This window comes from Rhinoraja longicauda, chromosome 9 (genome assembly GCF_053455715.1).
Source record: "Rhinoraja longicauda isolate Sanriku21f chromosome 9, sRhiLon1.1, whole genome shotgun sequence".
NCBI lineage: Eukaryota > Metazoa > Chordata > Chondrichthyes > Rajiformes > Arhynchobatidae > Rhinoraja > Rhinoraja longicauda.
The window spans coordinates 15,839,544-15,851,778 of NC_135961.1; the positions used below are offsets into that span (position 1 = coordinate 15,839,544).

At 38.4% G+C, this 12,235-nt stretch overlaps 1 protein-coding gene across 2 annotated transcripts in view; it reads left to right on the plus strand.

Moving 5' to 3' along the window:
* Positions 1–12,235, plus strand: part of LOC144596495 (echinoderm microtubule-associated protein-like 6) — a 207,639-nt gene that overhangs the window by 159,400 nt on the left and 36,004 nt on the right. Inside the window, exons 29-32 of one of the 2 annotated variants that reach the window (XM_078404836.1) lie at positions 2,785–2,914; positions 6,706–6,804; positions 10,891–10,911; positions 11,292–11,465. In XM_078404836.1, coding sequence (XP_078260962.1) covers positions 2,785–2,914; positions 6,706–6,804; positions 10,891–10,911; positions 11,292–11,465 — 424 coding nt within the window. The remainder of the gene's footprint in view (positions 1–2,784; positions 2,915–6,705; positions 6,805–10,890; positions 10,912–11,291; positions 11,466–12,235) is intronic. The other variant, XM_078404837.1, reaches the window with a different exon arrangement.

Consider the following 12,235-nt stretch of genomic DNA (forward strand, 5'->3'; position numbering starts at 1 on the left):
TTCGAAGACGAAATTAAATAGGATTTTTCCTAGTATCTCTCCTACTTGTGATAAATGTCAATTTCAAGAAGCTAATTTAACTCATATTTTCGTAACTTGCACAAAAATGCAAAATTTCTGGTTGGAGATTTTTAAAATAGTTTCTAAAGTTATCAACAAGCAATTGGATATGGATCCAAAATTAATTATATTAGGATTATCAGAACATACTACAAACTTTACAACAAGTCAGGTACATTTTCTTGATTACAGTTTAATAACTGCGAAAAAATTAATACTTAAATTTTGGAAAAAACCAATAACCCCCACAATTAAAATGTGGACTACGGAAATGACAGAGACCCTGCATTTGGAAAAAATAAGATTTGCCTTAATTGACAAACCTGAGTCATTTTTTAAAATATGGTCTCCATTTATTGAATTTTTAGAAAAGTAAATGGGTTTGGCACAGGACTAAAATAAAAATTTTAAATTAAAAGTTGAAACTTGAGTTTAGGGTTGGATGTACAACTGTGGTTATTGTCTCCCGGATCTACCCCCTTTAATTTTTATAGTTGTACCTTTTTTTAAATTATCTTATTCTCTCTTTGCAATAGTTTAGAGGTTTTTTTTTGCTTTTTGCTTTATTTTTTATTTTCTCTCTTTAAAAATTTAAAAATTGAAGCTATGTAAGAACTTTGTAACAAATTTGTCTTTTATTTCTATTTGTACATATGCTTTTCAAAAATAAAAAAATATATTTTTTTTAAAATCCATCGCTGACACACCCGCTGCGCTATGAGAACACTTTTCATTCATTTATTTTGATCAATGAGGCAAACACATACATAGGAATTTCACTACGTTTATTAAAGGCCAAAGCTCACACATAGACAGACACTACTAACACAAAGATAAACGGAGTTTTACTGCTATGCTGTTTGTAGGGGGTATGCACACCTGACCATAAAGGACAGTGACGTGTGAAATGGTCTGGCCGGACCGTGCTGTCCTTATGGTCAGGTGTGCATACCCTCTACAAACAGCATAGCAGTAAAACTCAGTTAATCTTTGTGTTAGTAGTGTCTGTCTATGAGTGAGCTTTGGCCTTTAATAAACGTAGTGAAATGCCTGTGGATGTGCTTGCCTCATTGATCTAAATAGTTGAATGAAAAGTGTTCTCATAGCGCAGAGCGTGTGTCAGCATTTGATTTTAATGGTCAAAATGAATGCGACTAGAATCTTTGAATGAGATGTCATGATAAAGTACTTAGAAATTCAATAAATTCTGACACCTATTTTTTTTTAAAAATCACCAAAATCAACTTTATTCAAAAACAATATATTCCTATGAAAGATGGATAACTGCATGCCAAAATCTTTTTTTTTAAACGGACACTTCACACGAATGCAAAATATACCTAGAAACTTCACTGGAAGGACCTTGCTGTCGGTTTGTTCACGTGTGAATTGTGCTTGTGACACCTCCACACAAGTGCAGGTTTTCTTTGGTTGTCTTGCTTGCCGTGGTCCCTGTCGTAGTGGACGTCCTAGGTAGCGAAGACTGAGTCGCCAGTTGTTGTCTGCTTGCCTTTGCCTTTGCAGTAGATTGTCTTAGCTTGTCGCGGGCATTGTCGTGGACATTGTCGTAGGGTTAATTTTTTCGGCGATCTGCTACAACTTTGACAGTCGCCTAATAAATCGCCTAAGTGGGACAGGCCCTTAAGATTCACACAACCCTATTCAGTCCTTAGTGCACACCCAGTCTTAACCTGTATCAATAACCCCTGGTTTCAAATTCTCAGATACAGCTTCGCAGTGTCTACCCTGTCAATCTAATACCTAATCGTGTTTGTATCAATGAGATCTCCTCTTTGTCTTTCTAACAACAGTGAATGCAAATTCATCTTGATTTCTCTGCATATAAACACCCTAATCCTGATATTTAATCTTGCCAATCTGTGCTGCGCAAATTCCAAGACAGGCATATAATTCTCCCAGGCAGCCTTGTTCCATTGCAGTTTGCAACCGGTCTACGGCAGACGTCATCTCACAGGCCCTACATTCATCAGTAGAACCTTTAGATAAATAGGGCACCGATGTCAGACTCCTATTTATTGACTATAGCTCTGCCTTCAATATCATAATCCCAACCAAACTCATGTCCAAACCCCTGGTCCTAGACGTCAACATCCCTCTCTACCACTGGATCCTCAACCTCCTGATTCATAGATCACAACAGTGCGGATAGGCAACAAAACATCTTCCAAGATAATTCTCAACACCAGAGCCCCGCGGAGATATGTTTTCAGACCCCTGCTATACTTCCCATACACTCATGACCGTGTGGCAAAATTTGGCTTTAACTCCATCTCCATGTGTGCAGAAGACACCGCTGTTGTGGGCGGATCATGAACAATAACGAGATCTATAATCTTGTACCAAAATGGCTAGTTCTGATATAAACAAGAAAATCAAACTATCTGAAATTGTTGATTTCTGAAACATGTCAGCAGTTGGAAGGAGAGAAATCTTCAACTGGAGATGCTTCTCTCCAAAGTTGTTGCCTAACCTACTGAGTGTTTCCAGCATGTTCTGTTTTTATAAACCTGAGTTTTTCTTGTAAGATAACAATGAAACTTGGAAGAGCAGTTGTAATGGAGAAAGCAGTGGGGAAAGGATTTTGTACCAAAGTGTTCAGTGAACTCTAGTCCAAAAATTCCTCAGCTAAGGTATTTATACTTTTAAAATATACTCCTTTAAATTTACATCAGTTTTTATTAAATAACAATTTTTCATTTTTAGGAGTTTGTGTTGGAACATGTTTTTGGATATAGAGGCTTTGACTGTCGCAACAATCTTCATTATCTCAACGATGGAACTGATATTATTTTTCACACAGCAGCTGCTGGCATCGTTCAGAATCTGTCATCAGGTAAGGCATTGAATGTAGTATTCTGATAAAGCCTTTGATGTCAGTATAAAATGCTATTCCATTTGGGAATAACACTTGGTTTTGGTGTCCCGAATGAAGATGGTTGTCAATCTTGAAAATCGACAGCTTCAACATTATATATTTTATCACGATAAATTAGTACCCTTAAAACATTTTTTTAAAATTTGCATCCCTACTAACAATGCCATATGAATCATGTTTGTAATGATTAATAAACCATGGAATCATTATAGCAATGGAGGCTGCAATTCTGCTCATCAAGCTTGCCATTTTTTTTCCACATTCCTCACAGGTCTTCATCAATGCACACACCACACACCCCCATCCCGTCTCAGCAAAATATCTCTTACCGAAAACCTTAAATGTGTGCTCTGGACCTTGTATCATCAGTAAATATACACAGCCTTATTGTCTATGTTTTCAAATCTGTTATGTTGTACATTTCTGTCAAATCTCTTTTCAACCTCCTTTGCTCCAAAGAGAACAATCACAGTTTCTCCAATGCAGCCTACAGTTAAAATCTTCAACCTGAGGTCATTCTATGCTACATCCTGTCAAGGACCTACATATTCTTCCTAAAGAGTACTGAGCTGAGTTGAACACAGTTTTGTTGTTTTTGCCTAACAGAGTCTTGGAGTTACAGCATGGAGAAAAGACTATTCGGCCTAACTCATCCATACCAATCAAAATGCCATCTAAGCTAGTCCTTTTGGGCCCTCAGCCCTTTAAACATTTCCTATCCTTGTACCTGTCCAAATGTTTTTTAAATGTTGGCTTCATCCACTTTCTCCCGCAGCTCGTTCCATATATATGCTATATCTCTGCATGAAGATATTTTCCCCCAGGTTCCTTTTAAATGTTTCCCCTCTCATCTTAAACATATGCCCTCTAGTTTTTGATTACCCTTTGCTTAGAAAAAGAGTGTTTAGTCTGCACCCAGGATGAGGTGTTTCACACTAGGGCTGCGCCCAGGATGAGGTGTTTCACACTAGGGCATCAGAGATGTCCTCATTCTTTAGGAAACGGGGCTTCCCCTCTTCCATTATAGACGAGGCTCTCACCAGGGCCTCAGCTATATCCCGTAGCTCCGCTCTTACTCCCCCTCCCCCCATTCGTAACAAGGACAGAATCCCCCTTGTCCTCGCCTTCCACCCCATCAGCCAGCGTATCCAACAAATTATCCTCCAACATTTCCGTCACCTCCAACGGGATCCCATTACTGGCCACATCTTCCCATCTCTTCCTCTTTCTGCTTTCCGTTCCCTCCGTAACTCCCTGGTCCACTCGTCCCTTCCCACCCAAACCACCCCCTCACCAGGCACTTTCCCCTGCAACCGCAGGAGATGCAACACTTGTCCCTTTACCTCCCCTCTCGACTCCATCCAAGGACCCAAACAGTCTTTCCAGGTGAGGCAGAGGTTCACCTGCACCTCCTCCAACCTCATCTATTGTATCTGCTGTTCCAAATGTCAACTTCTCTACATCGGTGAGACCAAACGCAGGCTCAACGATTATTTCGCTCAACACCTTCGCACAGTCTGCCTTAACCAACCTGATCTCCCGGTGGCTAAGCACTTCAACTCCCTCTCCCACTCCCAGTCTGACCTTTCTGTCATGGGCCTCCTCCAGTGTCATAGTGAGGCTCACCGCAAAATGGAGGAACAGCACCTCATATTCCGCTTGAGCAGCTTACAGCCCAGCAGTATGAACATTGACTTCTCTAACTTTAGATAGTTCCTCTGTCCCTCTCTTCCCCTCCCCCTTCCCAGTTCTCCCACTCTTCCTGGCTCCACCTATATCCTTTCTTTGTCCCACCCCCCCCCCCCCCCCCCCCCCCCGACATCAGTCTGAAGAAGGGTCTCGACCCGAAAAGTCACCCATTCCTCTCCAGAGATGCTTCCTGACCTGCTGAGTTACTCCAGCATTTTGTGGTACCTTTACTTTCACTGCTCAATTGCACTGAGGGTTTTTTGTATAAGGTTACAAAGTTTACTACTTTGCAAGGAATAACATTTTACTTTGCCCAGCTGCTTCCTATAATCAGGTCCTCAAGTCAAGGCAATATTTTTGTAAGACGTCTCTGCACTCCTTCCAACTTAATGAGTTATTTCCCTATAGCAAGGTAACCAAAACTATACATGATAATCCAAGTGCATCTTCATCTATGTCTAGTACAAGTGCCACATCATGTGAAAATTCCTATCCTCAACGTCCTGCTTTTCAAAATAACTATGTACTTCTACACCTAGGTACCTCTGTTCTACAGCATATCCCAGGGCCTTACCGTTCACTCTAAGTTCTACCCTGGTTTAACTGCAAAATACCTGACCTAGCACTTATCTGAATTTAACGGCATTTGCCATTCCTCAGCCCATTTACCAAGCCGATCAAGATCCTGCTTCATTGTCTATTATACCACCTATATTAGTGTCATCTGCAAACTTACCAACCATGCCTTGTATATTATCATCCAAATCATTTATGTGAATGACAATAATGGGCCCAGCACTGATTCCTGTGGCATAGTCCTACAAATAACCTTCCACCATCACCCTTTGCTTCCTACCATCAAGCTTATAATGTATCCAAATAACTAGCTCTCCTTGGATCCCATGAGATTGAACTTTTCAGACTAACATGTGGGACTTTGTCAAAGGCCTTGCTGAAGTCCATACAGGCAATATCCACTTCTCTGCCCTCATCAATCCTCTTGATATCTCTTCAAAAAATCTCTAGCAGACGCTTTTAGTTTCTGCACACCTTTGGCTTTGCACTTGTTGCCTCCACTAATTAAAATCTATATTTATGAAGCCCAGGATCCCATATGGTTTGCTAACTACAAAAAAATTGTCCTGCCATCTTCAAAGGTTAGTGCATACTTAATCCCCTCTGTTCCTCCAACACTTTTAAGCCATGCCATTAAGATGATATTGCCTCTCTCCATCCCTTCCCCAATTTGCATCACCTCACACATCTGTGTACATCCATTTTGCATGCATTTGCCTATTCTGTTGATCAATGTATGAATTTTGCAGTTATTGGTATCATCCTTATGGTTTGCTAAACCATCAAATTTAGTAACATCAGCAAATATTAAAATTTTAATATGTATTCTAATATTCAAGTCATTTTCTCTAACCTCATCATTTAGTTTCAGAGTCTGACTCAAAATTAAGACCGAGTCTCTTTGATAGATCTGGCATTTTCCTCTGACACTCCCACAAATAGTAAAATAATATCGTTGGCAGGCTTTATCTGTTGCACAAGTAATTTTTCAAATCATTTTATTATGTTTCCTTCTATGAGTCAATTATAATTGCAAACAAGTTAATAAACAGATTTTTTTAAAGCAATTGTTCATATTTTTATTTATGTTTGCTGATTGAATTGCTTGCCTACTGCATGATATTTTGAGAAAGTTACTCACACCTGATGTAGTACACACAAGAACAGAAATGAGCAAGATTGTTCTGGTGTTCATTTAGATTATACTGAGCTGTATTTTAACTCCATCTGCCTATCTTGTCCATGTAACCTTTATTATCTGTGCCTTAAACAAATTTTTCTAATTCAGTTTGAAAGTTTCAATTGGCCCCATGCTCAGCTGCATTGGGAGAGTTTCATACTTCACAAAATGTCATCATCTGTTCAAATGTAGACACATTGTAATCCATGTGAATTTTATAATGCTGAGGTAATTGTGATTTCAGCACATAATTGCTTATTTTTTATTTTTATGTTGTATTTCTTTTGAAATGATTTCTGATCAGGTCTGCAAAGTTTTTATGTGGAACATACAGATGACATACTTTGTCTAACTGTCAATCAACATCCAAAATACAAAAATGTTGTGGCAACTGGGCAAATAGGTAAGACAAATTACTAATTCAACACAAAAGTATCGCCCATCACTATTATTAACTACCTTCCTGCATAATTTAACATTTGTCCAGCAAATTAGTTCGATTGTAATTATTCATACAATAATATTTGCGCATTTAATGATATTTGTAGGTCTGCAGTGCAATTATCAAGACAAGAAGACAAATGAACAAAGCCTTACTGGGAATGTTATCATGACTATGATGCAACGTTAGTTACTGCAAGCACATACTTTATAAGCATACTAATTAAGAACAAACATAGGGCCTTTGGTTCACAATGTCTGGTTCAGCAGTAAATATGTTAATTGCTGATCTAACTCGAACCTTAACTCTACATTCCTGCATCCATTACTCAGATTTAATCCTTAATAATCAAGGGGATAAATCAACTTCTGTCTTAAAAATATTCTGCTGCCTTTTAAGAAAGAGAATTCAAATGACAATGAGAGACAATTTCCAATGAGAGAAAACTTTTCACCTTATCTATCTTATAGTCATGGATGGAAATAGGCATTTCCTTACAGAGTGCAAATAGTCCCTTCAGCCTAACTTGTTCATGCCAACCACAATGCCTATCGAAGGCATTTATCTGCATTTTCCCAATGTCCCTCTTAACCTTTTCGATCCATGTACCTATCCAAATGTTATTTAAACATTGTATTGTACCTGCTTCTATGACCTCCTCTGGCAGCTTGTTCGTATACCTAGCATCTTCCATGGGGGAAAAAAACTGTCCCCACAGATTCCTTTTTAAATCTTCCCTCTCTCACCTTATTTATATGCCCACTAGTTTTAGACTCCCCTACCCTAAGATAAAGATGATGACTGTCCATCCTATCTATACACTTCATGATTTTGTACATCTCTATAAGGTCATTCCTCAGCGTCCTTTGCCCCAGGGAAAGCTGTTCCAGCCTAGCTAATCTCTCCCTATAACTCAAGCCCTACATTCTTAGTAACATCCTTGTCAATCTTTTCTGCACAATTTCTAGTTTAATGACATCCTTGCTATAGTGTGTTGACCAGAACTGTATACCGTTACATGACACTCCAACTCTTGGACTCAGTGCCACTTCACCACCCTGCCTACATGGGGGTACTTCCAGGGAACGGTGTGTTTGTACCCCGAGGTCACTCCATTCTACAACACTCTCCATAGCTACTTGAAAGTAACAGCATAATGTAAGTTGAGTGATAAAGAAGGCATATGATATGCTTGCCTTCATCAGCTGTGGCATTGAGTATAAGAGTCAGGAAGTCATGTAGCAACTTTATAAAACATTGGTTAGGCTGCATTTGGATTACTGTGTGCAATTCTGGTTGACCCATTACAGGAAGGATGTGGAGATTTGGGAGAAGAGGTTCACCATTATGTTGCCTGGATTAGAAAATATTAGCTTCAAGGAAAGGTTGGACAAACTTGGATTGTTTTCTCTGGAGCATCGGAGGCTGAGGGAAGACCTCATGGAAGTTTATAAAATTATGAGAGGCATTGATTAGGAGAGAGAATTGGAATTGTTTTTCCAGAGTAAAAATGTAAAATATCAGGGGCCATAGCTTTAAGATGAGAAGGAGAAAGTTTACAGATGTGCGGGTCAAGTTTTTTTTCCCCAAGTGGTAGGTGTCTGGAATGCACTGCTATATGGTGGAGGCAGAAAAAGAGGCTTTAAAGATGCTTTCAGATAGGCAGATGAATATGCAGTGAATAGTGAGGCCCGACAGAAGGGATTAGTTTAATTTGACATAATTTTCTCTATGTTATATTTGCTCTTCTAATTCCCACTGACTACAGGGTGCCTATAATATAATCACATCAAAGTGATCACCCCTTTCTTCTGAATCAGTCTGAAGAAGCGGCCCGACCTGAAACCTGAAATCCAGCACAAGAAACTAGCATTGGCTGAACAATAAAATATACTGAATAAATGATGTTAAGTAAATCCAAACACAGTTACACTTAACATCTCATATTTACATTACACAAATATATATTTGACGCATTTTACACATGACATTACGCTTGTCTGATATTTCAAGTGATGCCCTTCCAACAGTATGAAGAAACCAGCACCTCTCTGGAAACTTAAAATACTAAAGTCAGAATGACTGTAAACATTTAAACTCTGCATGAGCAAAACCAAAGTTTACTTAGCAGCAAATGCATTTTTCACCTTGAGGTTTCAAAGACCATTTTGCATGATGCTCCTGTCCAGTTAAACAGTGCATAATTTTGGTTACCGGGATCACTATGGTGGGAAATTCACTTCTGACATACTAAAATGTCTATTGTTGTGTTGCGAGAGGATTTGAGTTTAGGAGCAAGGAGGTCCTACTGCAGTTGTACAGGGCCCTAGTGAGACCACACCTGGAGTATTGTGTGCAATTTTGGTCTCCTAATTTGAGGAAAGACATTATTGCTATTGAGGGAGTGCAGCGTAGGTTCACCAGGTTAATTCCCGGGATGGCGAGATTGACATATGATGAAAGAATGGGTTGACTGGGCTTGTATTCATTGGAATTTAGAAGGATGAGAGGGGATCTTATAGGCACATATAAAATTCATAAAGGATTGGACAGGCTAGATGTAGGAAAGATGTTCTCAATGTTGGGGGAGACTAGAACCAGGGGTCACAGTTTAAGAATAAGGGGTAGGCCATTTAGGAGAGAGATGAGGAAAAACCTTCACCCAGAGAGTTGTGAATCTGGAATTCTCTGCCACAGAAGCCAGTGGAGGCCAATTCACTGGATGTTTTCAAGAGAGAGTTAGATTTAGCTCTTAGGGCTAAAGGAATCAAGGGATATGGGGGGAAAAAGCAGGAATGGGGTACTGATTTTAGACAATCAGCCATGATTATGGGCCAAATGGGCCTATTTGAAGGGCCAAATGGCCTTCTCCTGCACCTATTTTTCTATGTGTCTAAGGTGTAGTGCCATTGAATGTCAATACTAAATTATTAGAATATCCCTTATTGGAGATAGGCATTGCCTGGCATTTCTGTGTGTGAATGGTATCTGCTACCTAAATGTTGTCTTGGTCTTGCTGGATGGAGATGTGAACTGGTTCATTCCTTGAGCAGTTGCAAACAGAATTGAACATTGTGCAATCAGTGAACATCTCCACTTGCTTCACAACCAATGAGTACAGTCACTGTTGGAAGACATGTTGCTAATTTTTGCACAGCAAAATTCCACGACAGTGAAATTACCAGATACTCTTTTTTTAGTATTGATAGAAAAATAAATATTGATTCAAACTTGGAGAACTTTGCTGACCTTCTTCAGATAGTTTTGCTTTGATATTTTACTTAGAGAACTCCATTAAAAACATATTATTAGCTATTGCGCAACTTGTAAATGTGGCAGGCTAGCCTGCAATCACATTTGATTCACAGTGATTGCTTATGCAATATAGATGAATAGGGATCTACATTTTGGAATGAAATATAACTTTATATATCTACTTCTCATCTCTGGACAATGCTCTGTGACTTTGGTCCAGTTCCTGAACAATGACAAATTGTTCATGCTTTCCAAGATGTTTAATAATTACAATCCCCTTACGTGAATCAAGTAATATAGCATACTGACCACTGAAGACAAATATACTAGAAAATTACATTAGAAGTTTCATTAATGGTGCATTAGGTAAGAAAATGCAGAATAATATGATCAATCATTTTATTGGACTCGGAGTTATGTTTTGTGGTAATTTAAGTATTATTAGTTTCAATTATTTATATTTATAATGCAACAACTATTTAAATGCAATGATTACTGTTCAGTCATCGTACAATTAAGATGTATAAAATATATAGCAATTACTTTGAAACTGCCATTTATTAAAGTCCAGATCCTACAATAGTTTCATCAATGTAATATCTGTCATTATTCTTTTACTTCAAAACAGACTTTTGCTTTTTTATTAAAACACATTTTACCTTGTGTTCATTCTGCTTATTTATTTTTTGTCAATATTTCTCCTTTGATACTGTTGTATAATGATTCATCATGTGTGGGTACAGTATATCTTGGATCAATATTTCCTCATTTGCAATTGCTGTCTCAATGCAGGTGATATTACAGACACATCAGGTAAGGCTATATCAGCCTTTGCACCTTTCCCCCAGCCCTTCATTGTCTTTATTTTTATTTGTGCAGCTTCACTGATCCTCTTGTCATTGTGAAACTAATTATGTATTTGCACACAGTGCAGATACATGTGGTTGTGCAGACAATGGTTTTGTTCAATTTGTTCCTATGCTTAGTAGTAGAAAGCATTTGGATAATAAACATTCAGTTTATGTTTCTTATTGAGTTAGATCGGTAGAGAGTGAATGTATTGTAGCAGATTGGATGCAACCAATAAATACAAAATATTATGTAAGCTGGTAAAAATGGCATTCACGTTTTCAATGTATTTATTGTCCTTTTTCCTAGTTTAATTTTAATGCATATATTTTTACAATTACCAGGAGCAACTCCATCCATTCATGTGTGGGATGTCATAAGCAAGCAGACACTTTCTATCCTACGTTGTTCTCATAATAAGGGTGTCGGCTATGTTAACTTCAGTGCTACAGGCAAGTTGCTGTTATCAGTGGGTGTCGATCCTGAACATACTATCATTATTTGGAGATGGCAAGAAGGTAAATTTTAAAGAATATTATAATTGATATGGGTTTTTTTTCATTCTCAATAGCCACTGACCTTTATCATATAACAAATACATTTAAGCAAATAATATGTAAATACAGCACCAATGCCATGTCATCAACACATCAACGTAAGAAATCTTAGCAAGAAATTTATCCTCATTGTTTTTTTGATCTGCTTGATAGATTTTTAAATGAATCAACAAGAGTAATATAGGAGTTTGCTCATTAGGTGTATGTTTCCAGATTTTTGATCTGGATCCTCAGTACAAATGATAGGCATGTCTTTTTATGTTTAGAGATACAGTATGGAAACAGGCCCTTCAGCTCACCAAGTCCACACCGACCATCAATCACTCGTTCACACCAATTCTATGTAATCCCGCTTTCTCATCCACTCCCTACACATTAGGGGCTTTTTACACAGGCCAATTAACCTACAAAGCCATGTCTTTGGGATGTGGGAGGAAACTGGAGCAACCGGACAGGTCCACACAGACAGCACCTGAGGTCAGAATCAAACACCAGGTATCTGGCGCTCTCAGGCAGCAGCTGTATATTCTTGTAGATATTTTAGAGTACCTTTTGATTATAACACTAATTTTAATTTCAACCATGAAACCTTACACACCCTTCCCAACCCTTCCAAATTTGGCGGAAAGTTTCCGCTTTCTTATTTCATTTCTGCCATTCCGATTTCGTCTCACATTTTTCTGGAAAACAGTCGGTAATTGCAATTTGTCAATTCGGCCACTAGAGGTCAC